This window comes from Xenopus laevis, chromosome 7L, assembly GCF_017654675.1.
Source record: "Xenopus laevis strain J_2021 chromosome 7L, Xenopus_laevis_v10.1, whole genome shotgun sequence".
Taxonomy (NCBI): Eukaryota; Metazoa; Chordata; class Amphibia; order Anura; family Pipidae; genus Xenopus; species Xenopus laevis.
The window spans coordinates 83,843,031-83,864,570 of record NC_054383.1 but is presented as its reverse complement, the minus strand read 5'-3'; the positions used below and the strand labels follow the sequence as shown (position 1 = coordinate 83,864,570).

At 37.7% G+C, this 21,540-nt stretch overlaps 2 protein-coding genes across 2 annotated transcripts; both read right to left on the bottom strand.

Moving 5' to 3' along the window:
- Positions 1-668: 668 nt before the first annotated feature.
- On the bottom strand, positions 669-4,755 carry LOC108697001 (apolipoprotein A-IV). The gene is made up of 3 exons (XM_018226686.2): positions 4,681-4,755; positions 4,244-4,370; positions 669-2,020 (listed from the first exon to the last, which is right to left on the bottom strand). The coding sequence occupies exons 1-3, from the start codon at positions 4,727-4,729 to the stop codon at positions 1,093-1,095; spliced, it is 1,104 nt and encodes a 367-aa protein (XP_018082175.1). The 5' UTR covers positions 4,730-4,755; the 3' UTR covers positions 669-1,092.
- Positions 4,756-17,161: 12,406 nt separating this feature from the next.
- apoa4.L (apolipoprotein A4 L homeolog) lies at positions 17,162-21,057 on the bottom strand. The gene is given in 4 exon segments (NM_001094535.2): positions 17,162-18,524; positions 19,480-19,606; positions 19,753-19,825; positions 21,030-21,057. Coding segments are annotated over 3 exon segments (1,110 nt in total). The 5' UTR covers positions 19,802-19,825; positions 21,030-21,057; the 3' UTR covers positions 17,162-17,590.
- Positions 21,058-21,540: the final 483 nt, after the last annotated feature.

Below are 21,540 nucleotides of genomic sequence, written 5' to 3'. Positions count from 1 at the left end.
TGCCAGTATACAGGAAATGATGTCACTGACATAAGATTGAGGAGGATGTAGTTTCATCTTATCAGTTCACCTGGTTTAAACCTACTATATTGCATAAATGTATTTACATATTTAAAATAAACAATTGATTCCTTTTTCGGATAATATTTCTAAATAATATACTGCTTTGTCTATGTATAGTATAGCTAAACTAGCCACAGAAAAATGAAAACACTTTCTGAAATCAACTGAGGTTTATTGAGAAGAAATCATAAAAGATTCTGCAGCCATTTACAGTTACAGTTTTTAAAAGATAGGGATTATAGGCCATTCTGTAAAAAACAATAGCACACAATAATAACAGAGCAAAAACAGCTGACAATTCAGTTTACAATTGTTGGTAATGCAAGAGACAAAACCTTAAGGTGGCCATACACGGGCCGATAAAAGCTGCAGACAGACCGTGTCGGCAGCTTATTGGCCCGTGTATGGGGGCCCCCGACGGGCTTCCCCGATCGAGATCTGGCCGAAAGTCGGCCAGATCTCGATCGGATGGGATTAAAAATCCCGTCGGATCGCGGCCGCATCTGTTCGTTGATGCGGTCCCGCGATCCGACCGCCCGTTTGGCGAACGCTAGGATCCGATCGTTGGGCCCTAGGGCCCACGATCGGATCAGCCCGATATTGCCCACCTCAAGGTGGGCATATCGGAGGGAGATCCGCTCGTTTGGCGACATCTATCCGTGTATGGCCACCTTTAGATGTTACGAAAGTGAGATAAACACTTTGAAAAAACAACAGAAATACTGCTTTTCTAATTATTTCACCCTGAGAAGAAATGTCCATGGAAAAGTTCCTTTACCTTCAATAAAGAATCAATGGACACAGAAAAGTAGGAAGTATGTGCCATGAAACACTGGTCTGCTGCTTTCCTTTTCAGTCTTGACAAAAGCCATGATCTTGACAGGTACATTTGTTTTATATATGGCCCATGCAAATTGAAGCTAGATATGAAATTTCTTTTGTTTGTATGAAGAATTTAAGTTTAATTCTAATCTGTGCAATCTTTAATTTTAATCTTTGATTTAATGTTACATTTCAGATGCATGGATTTCATATCTTTGTGGGCATACCTTTATTGAGAAAATCATGAACTTTTATTTGGATGTCACTTTCCAAGTACTCAAGTTGATCTTGCACAGTCACTGTGTAGGTGCCCAGCTTCTCCCTTATGTCGTCTACCTTCTGCACCAGCACCTTATTGAGTGCTTCTCCATAGGGAGTAATGGCATTTTTGAATTCTGATATCTTCTGGTCCATTTGCTCGCTCATCTCTGTGAGATATGGCTCAATTGTCTTCTGTACATCCTTAACATTTCCTTCAAGTTTTTCTTTCAACTCATCTGCATAAGGAGTCAGTTGTCCTTTTAGCTGTTCTGTGAACTCTCTTACTTTGTTGTCCATCTGATCAACACTCTTTCTCATTTGGAATTTCATTCTCTCCATCTGTCTGTCTAAATTCGCCTGCATCTCCTCTGCATAAGGGCTCAGGCTCTCGCTTAACTTGAGTACTTGGCTCTCAATCTTCTCTCTTACTTCATTGGTGTAAGGAATGAGTTGTTTTCTAAGTTGGTCCACACTTTCATCAATTCTGTTCTGTAGCTCTTGTGAATATGGGGCCAGGGAAACCTCCAGGTTATCTGCATTCTCTCTTATTTTATTATGCAGTTCTTGGATGACAGACCTTAACTGCTGGCTGACTATTTTGGTATTTTTCTCCAAGTGGTTTTGCAGTTCCTCAGTATATGGAGTCAGTTTGAGCTTCAGCTCCTCTGCATTCTTGCTCAGTTGTTTATGGACTTCATCTGCATACGGAGAAAGCTTAATTCTGAGCTCCTCAAGCTCTTTTTGGAACTGCTCTTGAAGTTTCTCTGAATCTTGTGTCAGTTGTTCATGGATCTGCTCTGCAAAAGGAATGAGCTGACTTTGCAGTTCTTCTGCATAAAGGTTCATACTTTTAAGATTTTCCTGAATAAGATCACTGTGAAGAACATAAGATAAAATGTATAAAATACTTATTTTAACATCTGCAGATAGATAAACAGACAGAGAGACAGCCCAGCATACAACACAAATCAAATCAAAAAATATTTCGGGTGACTTTTTGGTGTCTTTAGTCACTGAATCCAAAGAAATGTACAGTATCAGTGTTGTAACTTGGGCCCTCCCCCCCCCACAAAACAAAATTATATTGATCTGCTTGTGCTGCACCTCCTGGCCCTCACTGTGCCGCTATTTAGGTATGGGAGGGGCTGAGGCTACGATGCTGTATAGGTCATTACACCACTGTGTACCACTTCTACTCCCAAAGTAGCTAACAATCCTCCTTGTTATACATGTTTCATTGCTTCAAATATTTGGGTTAGTTTGGAAATAATATACTGATATATGTTTATTACCATGATAGTACCAAGATAGTTTCCAGAATATATTACTTTTTATGTCACTTGCTTGGTTATAAGCATTTGCTGGTTGCAAACTGACCCAGGAATTTCCCCTTTATCTGTTTTGGAGGTTCATAGCTCACAAAACAAGGACTATATGTTCCCGGGGTATGATTTGGCTATATCTTCCATATGTCAGCACTGCAAAATATATTGGCGCTCTATAGATACATGTTAATAATGTCTTAAGGACACTATTCAGTTCAATTAATGAACAAAAAATGTAAATTATTTGGATAAAATGGAGTCTATGGGAGGCAGCCTTCCCTTAATACTGAACTTTCTGGAAATGGGGTTTAAGATAATGGTTTCCATACCTGCACAGCAACTTAGAGTGTAAGCTCTACAGGCAGGGATCTCCTTACTCTTGTCTCTTAGGGCAATGTAATGTAAATGTAATAAAAGGTGCAAACAGAAAAATAATTTGCACAAATAAGAATAATTCCCATTTTGCAATGTAAGATTCTTTCTTAAACTGTTATTGCATTGTGAATTTTAATTGCACATTGCACACTATTTATAAGTGCTTGAAGGGGTCGTAATGTTTGAAAGCAAACATAACAACTTTTTCAGTAAGAAGTTTTATTACCAACTTTTATTACATTCCCCCATTAATCTTTAATGTAACTGTAATTGTAATACATACTGTAACATGTAAGTGTTTATTTGTATTTATTATTGTAATGACCCCTGTTTGTTCTAATATTTTATTGTTCTACTGTACAGATTTATGTAAATAATTATCACTATATCGATAAAAAATACATATATACCTCAGCTGCAAACATTTTAATTATATCTTAGATAATACACCGATGGGGGAATGTAATAAAAGTCTGTAATGGAACACCTGGAACCTGTTTAGCGACCTCTTCCAACAGTGGAAGTTTTTATAGTTTGTGCCAATGCTTAGGGGCAGATTTATCAAGGGTCGAATTTCGAAGTAGAAAAAACTTTGAAATTTGACCATCGAAAAGAATCCTCCAACAATCGAAGTCGGAGGATTTTATACATCGTACGATCGTAGTGCAATCATACGATCGTACTCCAATCGTACTTCGAATCGAACGATTTTTCCAAAAAATCCTGTCCTTAAAAAAACTTAGCAAAACACACTGAGGTCCCCCATAAGCTAAACAGCAATTCGGCAGGTTTAAGTTGGCGAAGTATTGTAGTCAAAGTTTTTTTAAATAGACAGTACTTCGATTATGGAATGGTGGAATAGTTGAACGATTTTCAAAGTCGAAGTCGTAGTAGCCTATTCGATGGTCGAAGTATCCAAAAATGACTTTGAATTTCAAATTCCCTCGATTTCACTTCCACCCTTGATAAATCTGCCCAAAGTGAATGTAACAAAACTTCTTAAGTTTCAGGAAGAATATTACATTGTGAAATGCAAATTTTTGTTCTTATTTGTGCAAATTTGTTATTCTTTTTGCGACTTTTGTTACATTCCCCCAATATATTTTTATGCCACATAGCAAATGTATATGTACAAAGGCAAATACAGCTCTTGCTTCATGTGGAAATTATAGAGAACACAAACATTCCCTCATGATTTTTTTTTTTTATCATACGTTTTTATTTATTTTTCATAAAATATAATTCTTAAAGAATTTGGAGGAGCAAAAAAAAATGCCATAATTAATGCGATTTTCACAAATGATAATATCAGCAAGTTATCAATTCAACATTACTGTCTTTACTAAAACAGTGGTAGTATGTGTGTTCTCTGATTTCTCATGGACCCGTTCACTTACTGAAGTTGTTTGGTGATATCCGACTGCTGGACCTGCTCCACCGTATCCTTGGTGCTGCTGTGCAGCTGGGAGACATAGTCCCAGAAAGCATTGACCACTTGGTCTGTTCTGACATCAGCTTGGGATCCTAAGAAAAGAAAGCGGTGAGAGGGTGACATACAATACCATTTGTGCAATGTATATTAGCATGAGAATTTAAAAATATATCAATTAAAACCTATAACTATCTTTATGCAGTTGGTGCAGTACAAGGATTATTCTCTATTTGATTTTAAACTTCATCTTCTTCATTACCACTGTCCCTTCTCTCAGGTTTCCTCTATCTAGTTCATCTTGCCTATTCTCACATTTTGTTCCACTATCTATTGTCTCATGTCTCTCATTCTGCTTTATCCCCATGTGGTTTTATCCAGGTGATGTATCTGCACATTGCATACCTGTGATAGCACATAGAACCAGAGCAAGCCCTGCAACCTTCACCAACATGATGAGTCTCTGGAAAGATCACACCTATGAGGAAAAAGAGGTTTAAACTCATAGCATATATCACAGTGATACTCATAGCATACCTTAGGCTGTTTGTATTAAAAGTATTGACCTAACTTGCCTTCCTCTTGGAATAATAATTATTGCCTTCGATCTATGTTAGCAAAGCAACATTCATCTTCAGTTTACACCAACTCTAACTGGTTTATTGCATGATTATTTCCCTCAAAAAACTCCAAAGTGGACAATTTTGTTTTTACTAAATCTGCCATATATTTATTAAAGGGGAAATCCTCCAGGGTGATTATTCTCTCTTTGGAGATATAGTGGAATCAGAAATTCCCTGACTAGTATGGGTGTTTCCTGTAAGAATCTGCTAAAAATGCAGCACTTTGCCTGAATCCTGTCCTTTAGAATGCTGACCAGATAATCTAAAGTATGGCTAAACTAACTGTATTTAATTTTAATGCAATTCCTAAAGCCCAGAAAACAGTATGCCTTATTTGTTTCCATTTGATGTTGCTTCCTTATCCTTCCTTAACCCAATAAAAAAATGTTTTTTTCAAAAGTCCACCAGACGACTCCAAATTGATTGTAGGAGGTCCCCCATAGGCTAAAACACCAATTCAGCATGTTTTAGATGGTGAATTTTTACAGAGACTGTACATGATAAACTTAAATAGAATTTGGACTATTCCCTAGTCGAATTACACTAAAATAAACTCAAAATTCTAATTTAAAAATTCTAATTTTTCATTCAACCTTTGATAAATCTGTCCCTAGGTGTGTAGGCAGCCATCTCAGCCACTGTGCCTGATCTCCATGTCAAATTTCAAAATTAAAAATAAAACAATCTTTTATACTCAGTGCAGGATTCTGCTGAAAGAGCCCTATTAACTGATACATTTTGTAAAAAAAAACATGTTTGACAGACATATTGACAGAATCCCTTTAAAATGGAATCATATTTAACGGAAGCATATCCACAAGGCAGTCCCCATTGGGGTCATTTACTGATGGAGGGGTAGGATGCAGAATGCAAAAAAACAGAAACTGCCATGTTTTAAACACATTGCACATCTGGACCACCGTCCCCCCATGACAGTGTTGCCTGCATTCAAAAATAATTTGGAATTATTTCTTAGGGTTACAGGTCCCCTTTTTAATAAGAATGGCCCATATTTTCATTAAAGTTAATACAACCCGTATAAAATTAGTTGCAGTAAAAGGTTATCATCCTTTCTTACCTGGTCCTGTGGTATCTGGATGGGAGATGCTTGTGTCACTTACTGTTATTTATAGTGTCCCTGCTCTGCATCCTGGACTTTCACTCTCCAGCATGGAGTTAGTGACGTGTCAGGTCTAATTGCTTCTGCAAGTCCTTGTCAATGACTCATATTACTAGGGGGGCTGCCAGCTGATTGTTGAACTAGTGGCAAAGTATTTTTATGTTTGTTGCATAATTTCATATATTCATCATAAATGATAACATCACATTTGAATGTGTTGTTTTGGATGCCAGTAAGTACAAACTTCAAATGACATCAGTCTGTAATATGGCATGGGCTGTTTGATAGTGCTAAGCATATGGCATGTCTTAATATTTTAATTGAATGTGCCACTATGTGTTCATATATTGACTCTTCATTTTGCATTCATTTCTAACCTTTCAGGGCTTACAGATCCTCCTGTTATCAACTCTGCCTTTCCTGATAGAGTCCCAACATCCTACAAGACTCTTTTAATAATGCTTTCAAAGAAGGGTCCTCCTGAATTACTGATGTTGTTAAAAGAGATTTACCATATTACGGCCATGTAACAGCAGTTCTTGTTATCACAATAAGAAACAGACATGCAGAACTTCTCCTAAAACCTCAGAATTCCTTGCTTTCCTTACAATGCAAAAGTCTATAGTATAGCTTAGGTGTGAAGTGTTCTGCCCTGGGCATTGCATTCAGATAATAGTTTTTCTCAGTATTAGGAAATTTTACATTGCTAATTTACAATGTAGATCTCAAGGTATCTTTCCTGATCAGATTTAAATGTCAATTGGGACTGCAGTGACTTATAAATTACATATTTAAACTATATGGTTTGCATTAGCTGCTTCCAGGTTTTTTTTATGACAATCACCTGGGTAAAATGGGTAAGATGATCTTTTCAATGTTATCACCTTGCCACGTGGGTCACCCTGAATTTATAGTAAATCATTTCATACTAGCTCCAAAAACAATCCAAGCTGTTGTAGGAAGAGCAAACAGTTACACTCCATTCTTGTCTAACTAAATTAGGTTGAAAACACACAATTGTTTGAATTTTCTGTGGTCTGCGCTGGAATTAACCTGAAAAACCGACCTTTTTGGGCAAAAAAATGAAAAATTAGGGCGTTTCAGGGAAAAGCCTGGTTTTCGCTCAATTTTATCCAGTTTTTACACAAACCAATTAAATTGAACTTTTTTTTATAATAAATAAGGTCAAATTGTGGATTCTAGTTTGGTCAGACTTTTCAAATTTAAAAAATAAGAAAAATTTCGATTTTGTTTAATGTGTAGCCTTGCAGAGTCAATGACCCAATCGGAAAGTGTCAGGTAAGGCAAACACTACAAAAACTATAAAAAAAATATATAATGAAGATCAATTAAAAAGTTGCTTAGAATTAGCCATTCTGTAATGTTAACTTAATGGTGAACCACCCTTTAACAAATGTGCAATATTTCCTTTCTCTATTGTATATACAAAATATCAATAATATGCCGACATTGTGGTTATTTTCACCCTGATGGAGTCATTTACATTTTCAGTTATCACCACTCTTTGTGATATGCCTTTCAGACAGTTCTTTATTCAAGTAGAAACAGTATGTTCTAAGCCAATATTGCTTAATTTAACCAATAACCTTTTGTCTGGATATGTATCAAATGATTAATCAAATTCCATTGCCACCAGGACCAGGTTTGTGCTCACCTGATGATAACAGACTTTGCAACTCATTCAGTGTCAGTCACTGTCTAATAAACCTAATAAAGTACTGCCATGTATAAAACTGCCATTGATGCATAATTTAGTACTCTAGAAAAACTTCACTTAGTAAGACTTCACCTAGAGCAGTGATCCTCAACCTGTAGCTCGTGAGCAACATGTTGCTCTCCAACCCCTTGGATGTTGCTCCCAGTGGCCTCAAAGCAGGAGCTTATTTTTCAATTCCTGGTTTGGAGGCAAGTTTTGGTTGTATAAAAACCAGGTGTACTGCCAAACAGAGCCTCAATGTAGGTTGATAATCCACATAGGGACTACTAAATGGCCAATCACAGCACTTATTTGGCACCACATTTTTCATGCTTGTGTTGCTCCCCAACTCCTTTTACTGCTGAATGTTGCTCATGGATTCAAAAGGTTGGGGATCCCTAACCTAGAGTATGCAATGCAATTTTTGGAACCAGTCCATAGGAATAACTTAAAGGACAAAGTCTAAAATAGAATAATGCTAGAAATGCTGTATTTTGTATACTAAACATAAGCATGAATTTACTGCACCAAACAAATGATTTATGCTTTCAAAGTTGGCCACAGGGGGCTGTCATCTTGTAACTTTGTTAAATATCTTTGCAAGACAAGACTCAGTGTGGTCTGGGTTGCTTAGGAATCGTCATAAATTATCGAAAGAGCACAAGTCAAATAATATCTGCCAGAAGCCAATACAGCAAGACTGATCAGAATATGCAGACTGCACTGGGTCCTGTGTTGTCATGTAGTCTAATGTGGATTTTATAGTTTTTGTATTGTTTAAAGGACATGTAAACCCCCCCCAATAAAAATGTAACCAGTGAACGGCCTCTTTGAAATCTGCCACTCTGGTTGTTGAAAGGTTAACAGTAAGGATGTATGATCCCACTCACTCATGCATAATCCCACTCACTCATGCATAATTCCACCAACTCCCCCTCACTCATGCATAATCCCACTCAGTCATGCATAATTCCACCCACTCCCACTTACTCATGCATAATCCCACTCACTCATGCATAATCCCTCTCACTCGTGCATAACCCCACTCATATGCATATTACATAATCTCGCTCACTCATGCATAATCCCACTCACTCACTCATGCATAATCCCACTCACTCATGCATAATCCCACTCACTCATGCATAATCCTGCTCACTCCCACTCACTCATGCATAACCCTACTTATATGCATATTACATGTATGAGTGAGTGAGATTATGAGTATGAATGGGATTATGCATATGATTGCGTGGTATTATGAGTATGAGTGCGATTATGCATATGAGTGAGTGGGGTTATGAGTATGAGTTGGAATATGTATGATTCCACTCACTCATGCATAATCCCACTCACTCATGCATAATTCCACCCACTCCCACTCACTCATGCATAATCCCGCTCACTCATGCATATTACATAATCTCAATCATGCATAATCCCACTCACTCACTCATGCATAATCCCACTAATTCATGCATAATCCCACTCACTCATGCATAATCCTGCTCACTCATGCATAATACCACTCACTCATGCATAATTCCGCTCACTCATGCATAATCCCACTCACTCATGCATAATCCTGCTCACTCCCACTCACTCATGCATAACCCCACTCATATGCATATTACATGTAGTGAGTGGGATTATGAGTATGAGTTGGATTATGCATATGAGTGAGTGGGATTATGCATATGAGTGAGTGGGATTGTTAGTATGAGTCGGATTATGCATATGAGTGAGTGGGATTATGCATATGAGTATGTATATTTATAAGTATGATTGGGATTATGCATATGAGTGAGTGGGATTACATGTACACATGAGTGGGATTACAAGTATGCGTGGGATTATGCAGATGAGTGATCAGGATTATGCATATGAGTGAGTGGGATTACATGTAGGAGTGAGTGGGATTACACATACTTGCTTATAAAGTTACATTTCCAAAAAAAAACTTCTGAGCAAGGTCATCAGGCCTGGCTGGATATGCAAATATAAATGATGAAATGGCCGCCTGGTTGAAGCACATCTTGCATTCAGGAAAACACTACAGTGCAGGCTAACGGAGGGGATACAGATACTACCTGACCCAATACAGAGACAATGATGTATTTAGTGTAGGGAAACTGTGCCCAACCAAAAGACATGGTAAGGGTTTATATGGTTTACATGTCTTTTAATATAAACTTTATCCAACTCTCCATAACCAGTAGCTGCAGAAAAGTATCCTATAAAAAGGGAATCCCAGTTTATCTGTTTAAATCTGGCTCCATGATCTTTGTCCCTGCATCTGGAGTTGCAAACTGTGAAGGGGATGTAAAGGCAAAAATAAAATCCAATACAAATCTCTACACAGTCGCAGACTGCTCTACAGGGAAACAAACAAAGCTGCTTGAGTTCTGCGTGGCTGGGAAGTAAGCGGGGGCTCCCCCTGCTGTTCATAAGTATGATTGTTTCCCTGCCCAGCAGTTAGGGACTGCATACAGTCAGGTTTCTTATAAAAAAACTGTACACATTTTTTAATTAAAGTATATTGGAAATAGATTTCTTTTTCATTAAAGAAAGTAAAAATGGGATTTTATTTTTTTGCCTTTTCTTGTCCTTTAATGAGCTAGAAAAAGTGCACAATGTACAGTCCTGCAACTAAATTAATAAAATGAATACAACAAGGCACAAAAAGTTGCATTTTTCCTGAATAGGAGGTGCTTGTAAATCAGTGCATCTCATTGAAGGATGCACCGGGTGATGTTGTGATGGCTGATTCAGTTAATGCCTTTAAGAATGGCTTGGATGATTTTTTGGACAGACATAATATCAAAGGCTATTGTGATACTAAGCTCTATAGTTAGTATAGGTATGGGTATATAGAACTTAATTAAAAGTAGGGAGGGGTGTGTGTATGGATGCTGGGTTTTCATTTGGAGGGGTTGAACTTGATGGACTTTGTCTTTTTTCAACCCAATTTAACTATGTAACTATGTAACTATGAATACACTACATGGAAAAAACATGCAATTTCCTTGTTTATGTGACGAAAAGTCTCATGATTTTAAGGATTCGGTTCTGTCAACCACTTGTGTGGTCTTTATTCAAATGGCCTGCAGGTGTTACTGTGCACATGAGTTATATTGTGTATAGATAGTACTATCAATACTGCTTAAGAGTGATAGAGTTGGAAGTTACTGTTGTGTAATGGCTGCATGAGTCTGCTAATAAAGCACTGTTATACTAATCTTCGGCTACCAAAACATAACAACTTGGATTTGGTCTAATCCGAATCCTGTTGAAAAGGGCAGTATCCCAAACCAAATCCTGGATGTATTATAAATATTTTTATCTAAAACAATGCTAATGTTTTTTCACAGTGGCAGTTGTGAGGCTGTGTTCTGCCTGGCAAATTGTTATGTAAAAGTACAGAAAACATATGGCGTTGTGTCTGTATAGGAGGTGCTTAATCATTTAAGGATCATCTCATTTAAGGATGCACCGAATACACTATTTTGGGATTCACCAAATCCCTTAATCTTTCATGAAGGATTTTGCCAAAGGAATGGTTCAAAAGAACCCCCGTGGAAAAAACCATAAAATTTCCTTGTTTGTGTGCAGAAAAGTCTCATGATTTGAATGTTTCAGTTTGACCAAGCACTTGGATTTGGCCTAATCTGAATCCTGTTGAAAAGTACAGAAAACACATGACTTTGTGCCTATGAGCACTTTTCTACAAGCCACCTGTACATACACTTACTGAACTAGGTCTAGTAAGAAGGTGTCAGGGGGCCTAGTGGCTTCCTAAGGGAGTAGTTCGGATTTAGGAGGAAGCCAGGAACTAGCGTCCAAGATCGTGGTATCCAAAGGGTTAAACAAGAGAATAGTCAAAGTCCAGGCAAAGTTGCAGGAGGCAGATCAGGTTCAAAGTCAGAGTTTCAGGCAGGGATCAGGATAGCAATAGCAAAAACACACCCAGGTTTTATAGTAAAAGAAACCTATAATTGGGCAGGGTTTCAATGTCCAGGGCGCCCTTTTATGACAAAATCCCGGCACTAGTGATGACGTCATCATGCAGCGACGCTGCACCCATGTGTTCAACATGGGCGCCGCCATCGGGTCGGGTGCAGTCCCGAGAGAAGGAAACCTTCGGTTCATTGGTCTAAACAGGAGAAAAAAGTGACTCAGACTTCTCCTTCTTTCCACCAACCAATGTACTTGCCTCTGATGTCCAAGGTTCCAAATCCCCCTTCTTATTGTATTTACTATTCATATATTAAACATAATGTTTGGTTTATTTTACTCTCATTTCTCAGCGATGTATTTTTCAAGTTAAATGGATTCTGTCATGATTTTTATGGTGTAGTTTTTATTTCTAAATTACACTGTTTACACTGCAAATAATTCACTCTTCCATATAAAATTATAATCCTGAACCAACAAGTATATATTTTTTTTAGTTGTAACATTGGTATGTAGACAGCTATCTCATGTCATTGTGCCTGATCCTGTGCTTTCAGAAAGAGTCAGCACTTCATGAAGGAACCACTTTCAGATAGGCAATGTAACTGAAGGAGTCACATTGGGACTTTGATTTTTACTATTATGGGGCCGATTCGAAGGATTTTAATCCAACAATCGAAGGAATATCCTTCGCTCAAAAAAAGTTAGCCAAGCCTATGGGGACCTTCCCCATAGGCTAACATTGACTTCGGTAGCTTTTAGATGGCGAACTAGGGGGTCAAAGTCTTTTTTAAAGAGACAGTACTTTTTTTACTACGAATCCTTTGATTTGAAGTCGAAGTAGCCCATTCGATGGTCGAAGTAGCCCAAAAAAAACTTCGAAATTCGAAGTTTTTTACCTTCGAATCCTTCACTCGAAGTTAGTGAATCGGCCCCTAAGTGTTATTCCTATATCTACCAGCTGTTATTGGTGCAAATTCTGTCCAGCGGAGTTCAAGGGCGCCATCCTCAGCTGCTTTGGTAATCTTCGGGTCTTCTCCCGGCAATTTCAATGAGTTTTGGTGCATGCGCAGTTGTCGCGAAACAGAAAATTTCACCAACTGCGCATGCGCCAATATGGCACTTACTTCCCGAAGATTACCAAAGAGAAGAAGATGGCACCCGTGAGAATCTGCACCGAGGGGTAAGTAAAGAGGGAGGGGGGTCTATGTAGGGTAGGGGGGTAAGGGTTTTTTAACTTTAAGGGTTTGCTTCTCCTTTAACTGAGAAGGTTCTAGGGGTTTTTGTAGATAACAAGTTGTCTCATCCCAGGCAGTGTCATTTTGTGGTCACTAAAGCAAATACATTTCTGTCTTGCATAAAAAGGGCATTAACTTAAGGGATGAAAACATAATTTTGCCTCTTTATAGGTCCCTGGTGAGGCCTCATCTGGAGTATGCAGTGCAGTTTTGGACTCCAGTCCTTAAGAGGGATATAAATGAGTTGGAGAGAGTGCAGAGACTAAGTGCAACTAAACTGGTTAGAGGGATGCAAGACTTAAATTATGTGGATAGACTGTCAAGGTTGGGTTTTTTTTCTCTTGCAATGACTCTTGAAAGGGGACATGATTACACTTTACAAGTACATTAGAGGACATTATAGACAAACAGCAGGGGATCTTTTTACCCATAAAGAGGATCACCGTACCAGAGGCCACCCCTTCAGACTACAGCAACAGAACTTTTCCGCATAGTTGGTTCTTCACAGTGAGGACAGTGAGGTTGTGGAATGCACTGCTGGTAGATGTTGGGATGGCTGATTCTATTAATGTCTTTAAGAGGGGCTTGGATGATTTCTTGGACAGACATCATATCATATGCTATAGTGATGCTAAAATCTACAATTAGTATAGATATTTGCATATATAGCTTATGTGAGTGTATGGAGGGGTCATTGTCTGTATGTATGGATGCTGGGTTTCATTTTAAAGTATTGAACTTGATAGACTTTGGTCTTTCTTCAACCCAACTTAACTATGTAACTATGTACAGAACCATACTTCCTTTTTACATTTGGGCAATCAGCAAAATAGACGCGGTCCGATTAAGGGGGTTATTTATCAAAGGTCGAGTTTGTGAGGTTTCAAAGGTTTTTTATACCTCGAATAAACTCACAACTCGAATGTTTGCTTATTTATAAAAAAACGTAAATGTAAACAAACTCGAATCAGTGCAATCATGGGGGGGGGAATAGATTATTCAAATTGATTGAGTTATTGATGGAAAAAACTTGAATCACACACATTTATCATGAAGGATACAAACTTCTTTAAATGGTTCAAGGGACCTCTGCCATTGACTTCTACATGACCTCGATAGGTTTATTTTCGGATTTGAGCTATTTCCAGCTTTGGGGCATAATAAATCTCGAAAAATTTGAGGTTTTTTTTAACCCGTAAAATTTGAGTTTTTATTGAAACTACCCTCGAAAACTCGAATTTTTCAGGAAAAACACAACTCGACCTTTGATAAATATCCCCCTAAATGTTACAATGTCTGCTGAACCAAATAAATTACATCTATGTAAGGAAAAGCTATGATGACAATAATTTTGCTCATTAATATGGACCTATTCCATAAAACAGACACCTATTAAGCTACCATATTTCTTATATCTATAAAAGCCTCTAATATCTTTAGAACTACCTGTTTGATATAATGGCTCCAGAATAGTAAGGTAAATAGCAGATAATGGATTTGCTTTGCACATGGTGAACTTTGCCTTATTACTGTCTATTATGGGAAAATAATTGGAAGATAAGTTACCTAGAATTAGAGGCTGTAGGTTCTAAAGTACATAGCATTTTGCTTTAAAAAACAAAAGCATGGTTCCCTTTTTCTTTGTTCTGGTTATAGACACCTCTCAGACTAGTTAAATATCTACTTTAGGTTTAATGTCATACAAAGCATTTCGACTGCCACTGCAATAAGGTCATAAACGCCTCTTCCTACTTTTAACCACTGCCATATTAATCTATGGAAAATGCTATGCTTGAAGATTGTAGTGAAAGACAGACCTTTGTCAAAAACACCCTCTTGAACCTTATTGGATAGATTATTTTTAGACATAATACCTGGTGAAATATGCTGAAAATCCATTCCTACTAATGCTTCAACCTATTAATCATGTCTCCTGGATTTATTCATGTATGAGAGTCCATATAATATACTGTATACTTGATATTCATGTGTCATGCAAAATGTCATAATAAATAGTCTCATAATCTACTTTAATAAAGCATAGGCAACTATACAAAAATGTGGTAGCATGCCAGAGCACCTCCAGTGTGCCAGTTTAGAGAAAGTTACTATAATGAAATGTACAGGAGCAAGCACAATCGTACACCGTGCATAATCCTGTGCGTATGTTAGGTTAACATTAAACAAAATATGGTATTATTATATTTTATTTGTAAACATCTCTACCAAAAATACAATAAATTGCAATTGTATCCTATACGTCAAAGAATACATAATTCTACATGGGTGTGCTAATAAATGTGATACAAGCTGTGCTGATATTTGCAGAGTCAGGATTATGTCACTTCTGACTTGTGATTCATGTGGCACAAGTCTGCTCCACCTATTGCTTCTACCTGTTGTGGGAACTAGTGATGTGCGAGTCAGTAGTAACCTGCAAAACCTAAACCTGCACCCAACCCCAACCCACAAAATGTTGCCATTGCAGGACCCGCACATGCATCTTTTCACTCTGTACCCTTCTTCTGTACATGGGGCAGATTCACTAAAGGGCAAAGTGGCTAGTGACATTTCGCAGGGACATCGCCAATTTACTAACAGGTGTAGGCAACAATTCTGTAGCAAAGGGGACCATCGCTAGCATTCGTTTGCACTCTATTGAAAGGTGACTTTTCGCTCTAGCGAACAGGCGTAACTCCGTAAATTCACTAAGATGCAAATTTTACTGAATGTTACCTCTTTCGTCAGAGTTTCCTTCACCACCTCAGACCAGGCGAACTGCTAAAATGAAGCTACATGTTCCTCAATCTCATGTCAGTTACATTATATCCTGTCTGTCAAAAATGCATTAAAGTTATAAAAACGCTGGCGACTTTTTTTTAATCAAGATTGCCTGCAAAAGTCCTAACTATTAAACTTTTTTTGTGTTAACATTTTTCCCCAGACATTTGAGGGGCCTGGCACATGCGAAACGTTCGATGGTGAAAATTCGTCCTTTAGCGAATTTGCCCCATGCCTCTTCCAAGACGGGATCTTCGGGAGCAGTGGAGAAATGTATTTCCCCAGTCTGACCTGCCCCCTACCGTAATTGGCAATAGTTGGCCAAATGTCAACATGAGCAACATTTGTGTCCATTTTAGGTTGATGGCACTTGCACTTCATAAATGATCCGTTTAATATTTACCTGCCTCATCCATGGCTAATAATAAAAGAATATTTTTTTATTACTGATTACTTGAATATTATGGAGATACGTTTCTGTGCAGCTGAATACTATTCTCACAGCTTTGCTTTAAAAAAGGAATACAATTTTCACCTCATGCCAAATAATAGTTTATCAATGTGCCTGTCTTCTGCACAACTGTATTCTCACTGTATTTCTGTGACAGTACAAAGGGAGTATTAAAGTGGAGACGTTACTGGGTCCACAGCAAGATACTTCTACTACAATTTCTTGGGTAAAATGTGGGTGCCCAGTGCCCATCAATGAGATCTTTTCCCTGGGCCCATTTAGAGGTGCTCCTGATATGAGAAGTTGAGAAACTTAGCAGTGTGGATGAGACAGGCTACAACAGGGTGCCATTGAGGGCGAAATCACCTCTGGGCCCACTTAAAACAGTTCTGGTTATATTGGAGGGAACAGCACAGGGCAAAAAAATATGCTGTAGCAGATCTGATCAAAATCTAGACTTTGAGTTGGGATTGGCCATACTGCAAATATACATTTGACACATCACACCTGAAATCTAACTTTAGCAGGGTTTAGGGTAATTTATTAGTATAGATATTGTTGCAACACTGATGCTTATTTCAGACACCAGTCTTTCTCTTCAGCAAAACGAAAATTATTATTCAAAGGGGCTTAGGTCTAGATAACAAGTGCTTGAGACCCAGTTATTGACAGCACTACATTTGATCTGCAATTACAGTTTATTTCTTTTATTATAGCTAAAAAGAGTACTTTTACCCAGTTAGATTGTACCTAGTAAACAATCTGTCATACAAAAAGTAAAACTGTTTGCCCATATGTAATAAAAGGCTTTACGTTTGCCCAGTAGCAGTAACAAATAGCAACAAATAAGATTGCTTTTAAACAGACGACCAGTGAATTCTGCCTGCTGATTGGTTGCTGTGGGTTACTACTACTGGGTAAACTTAGTGCCTTTTATTACATACCCCATTTGTGACCCTCACCCATATTAAACATGTGTACCAGACAAATAATGAGTCCTCATTTTGCATTGCTGAGTTGCATTTTATTGAGACACATTCATGAATTGCATGCATATCAACTCTGGAAAGAAAGGTAAACATTACATGGCTATATGTTGTTGGAGCTTCATACCAGACATAATGATAAAGAAACAAGTACAGCGGAATTAGAAATAAAATGGCACCTTTTAGTGTTGGCAATTGTATAATTTTAACATAAACCTATTCCGAAAATGAAACATTAGTTAACAGTCCCAACAGACACAAATCTTTATTATTACAAAACTTGTTACAGTGCACATTCTCCTAGCTTTTATATTTTCTTTTTACTTTCTTTTCAGTATGCTGGCAGTCACATTTGGTGTGGGGATTCCTAGCTGGATTCAGTTTTTTTTAGATTGATATGACATGCAGGTGGTGCAAGTTGTAATGGACTGATAATAGTTTGGGCCTATAAAGTGTTTTCAGTAGATAGACCTTTATTAACGAAGTCGCTAAGCTTTTCGCTAATATCTTTTTCTAGGTATTCCATTTGATCTTGCACAGTCACTGTGTATTTTCCTAATTTCTGCTTCATGTCTTCTACCCTCTGCACTAGGGCTTTGTTGAGAGCATCTCCATAGGGAGTAATGCTAACTTTAAATTCTGCAATCTTCTGGTCCATCTGCTGGCTGATCTCAGTGAGATATGGCTCAAGTGTCTGCTTTGCATCCCTAGCATTTACTTGGAGTTTCACTTTCAGCTCATCTGCATAGGGGCTTAATTGATCTTTTAACTGCTCTGTGAACTCTCTTATTTGGGTGTCCACTTGATCAACACTCTTTCTCATTTGGAATTCCATGCTCTCTATCTGCTTGGCTAAAGTCTCCTGCATCTCCTCTGCATAAGGACTCAGGCTCTCACGTAACTTTTGTACTTGATGGCCAATCTTCTCTCTCACCTCATCAGTGTAAGGGTTAAGTTGTTTTCTAAGTTGATCTACACTCTCATCTATTTTGTTCTGGAGTTTTTCTGAATATGGAGCCAAAGACTCTTGCAAATTTCCTGCATTCTCTCTTATCTTAGCATCCATTTCTTGTACAACAGACCTAAGCTGCTGACTGATTGTGTTAGTATTCTTCTCTAGTTGGCTTTTCAGCTCCTCTGCATAAGGAGTCAGTTTGAGCTGCAGCTCCTCCAAATTCTTGCTCACTTGTTTGTGTACTTCATCTGCATAAGGAGAAATCTTCACCCTGAGTTTCTCCAGCTCTTGTTGTATCTGCTCTCGAAGTTTCTCTGAATCTTGTGTGAGCTGGTCATGGATCTGTTTTGCAAGAGGAATGAGTTGGCTTTGTAGTTCTCCAGCATAAAGGTTCACACTTTTCATATTTTCCTGTATGAGAACACTGCAAATGTAAAGAGAGAGAAATCAATTACTGACACCTTTGGTAGCGAGCTATTTAAACATCTATTACATAGAGCCAGAAGTATGTAATATGTGCTTATGTCTATCACGTGGGTTAGAGCCAGTTCTGGACAAGAAAAATATTACTCACTAACATAAGATTGCAAAAATTTTAATCTACTGAGATTACATTTATAATAGTGGTATTATTAGGTCAATGGGCAAGGTCAATGAAATACATTGCCGATGAGGTGGGGAGCTGATCCACTTTAAGACGAAAATGGGGTTAGTGAATGAATAGGCAACAAGGCAAGGGTCAAGAAAGAAATACATTCAGCTAACAGGGTATTAAATTTACATGAAGGAACAATAAGAAAACGTGGAAGTTATCTATGCTGAGATGTCTTTAGACTATCATCTAGCACTCTATAGCAATTAAGGGGATCACTAATAACAAAGAAACCTCTTCACCCTATGACACCCATCAAAGTGTGAATTGAGTTAATGACCATGGAAGAGTACATATGGGTCATACTTCTAAATATAAATCATAATCAATATTTTAATCCAGTTTAAACCATGGGTCTAACCCACTGAATATCCCAAAATTAACTGAAATGACCACCTAGCAGGTTCACTACAAAATAAAACTTAAAGGGAAACTAATGTATCAAAGTAAACATGAAGACCCTTGTGCCGTTTTTTTAACACCAGCTAATGGATTAATTACCCATGCGGGAGGCTTCACATCCTGAAAATCCTTCCCAATATGATATACACATTAGACAAAATCCATACAAATGCTGTAGTATATCTGCCATACATAAATAAAACCCTAACTGTATGCACTAGTGAACATTAAACAGAAACTGGATCTTAATGCTTATAGTCCATGTTATAGTCTAGTCCCTGTCTTTCTCTTATACTAACTGTAACTCTCAGGATTATTCACTTACTTAAGTTGTTTGCTGATATCCGACTGCTGGATCTGCTCCACCGTATCCTTGGTGCTACTTTGCAGCTGGGAGACATAGTCCCAAAAACCATTGGCCACTTGGACCGTTCTAACATCAGCTTGAGAGCCTAAGAAGAGAGAAAAGTAGTGAGAAGATGACATGCAACACCATTTGTTCAGTGCATTTGGTTCTCAAATGTATTTCATTTCTGCAGTTCATGTTCATCTATCATCTATCATCTGCCTTTGTTTATATTTCTACCCCATTACATACCTGTGATGGCACATAAAACCAAAGCGAGGGTTGCCACCTTCAACAGCATATTGAGTCCTTGGGTAGGTCAGATCTATTAAGTAAAATATGGAAAAGGGAAAGAAAGTAAGGGTCAATGATCACCATAACGAAATCATCACAACTGATGCACTTTTATTACATATACATTACCTAATCTATTTGGTTTTATACAAAGTTTTGAAACAGGAGTGAAGGAAACTAATTTAATATAATATACATTTTTTAAAACATTACAATAATAAAATGCATGCCAATAATTCTCAATCGTTAAAAAAATAAATAATTTATCAAGTAAAGTCTATAACCTATACTCAAATGAGATGTTCCTATTTATGCCAACAACATTTACTTACATACAGTAACATGTACTTCAATTTATCCAAAAGTGACATGTGCATATTGTGCATATATATATATATATATATATATATATATATATATATATATATATAGAAAATACGCAGTGGTGTATATTTTCCCTATATTGGGCTTAAAAGACAAAAGGGGGCCTATTATCATTCTGTGTAAAAAATGGAGTGAAGCATTACCGGTGATGTTGCCCGGAGCAACCTATCAGCAATTAGATTTCAACATTTAGAAAACAAAAACAAAGAACTGATTGGTTGAAATGAGCAACATCACTGGTAATGTTGCACAACACTTTTTACACACACTGATAAATAGACCCCTAAGTTTGCCCAAGTGCAGTGACCAAAAGCAGCCAATCAGCAAGAAGTTAAAAGGGGGTCTATTTATCATTCTGTGTAAAAAGTGGAGTGAAGGTTTTACCTTAAGAGGGTTTTTGTAAGACTGGGCCAGTACTATAGATAAATAGAGCTGAACACACACCTACAAACATATATATAGATATGTAATTGTATGTAAATATCACAATAATAAAAAAAAACATAGTTTCCTCTGGACCAGGAAAAGCCAGCCTGTATCTTTTGGCAAACTATTACTTCCATTACTTAGTTGCCTAGTGCTTAAGTCTATTGAAAGATGAAAAAACAACAGGTTCCTAACCTCAAATATACACATTTTAAACTGAAACATGACATCCAATTTTGTATAAATTATAATTGTAAAATGAGCAACGTGAGCCCCAAACGTAGCCTTGCAATTGTAACTCCATTGGTCATGTTAAAGTTTTGTAAAGACTTAAATATGGCAACAAATAAATGTTTTACATTATGATTGCCAGTAACATTGAACAACAACCCATTAAGAGCTGAATCTACCAGTCCCCTTCTTACCTGGTCACTTGGTATCTGTATGTGAGATAGATGCTTGTGCCACCTCTTGTTATTTATAGCAGGCTTCTGACCATAAAGCAGCACTGTGGACTTTCCCTTTACTGCGTGGCGTTCCTGACGTGTCTTCTGAAGTCTAACGACCACAGCATGTCCTTATCAATGACTCACGTTGCTTTGGATGGGGAGGGAATCAGGAGCAGAGACTCCCTATTTCCATGAGAACAAAGAGACTAAATAGATTGGATAACAGATTATAGCATGTAAAGAAAAGAGATTAGCAGAATAGAGTTTGTTTGATGAGAGGAATTATAATAGTACTGAGAGTGGGCCCCTGATCTAAGGTCTTTTGGTGGGCCCCTGGTGTCCCAGTCCGACACTGAGAGAAGCTGATTTATTCCCAGCGACTACCTTTCCAACTGTAGACCACCCTGTTCTGATAAATCAGCTTGTTTCAATCTTTATTCACTAGAAGCACACAAACATACAATTACCTCTATGACTGCACCAATCT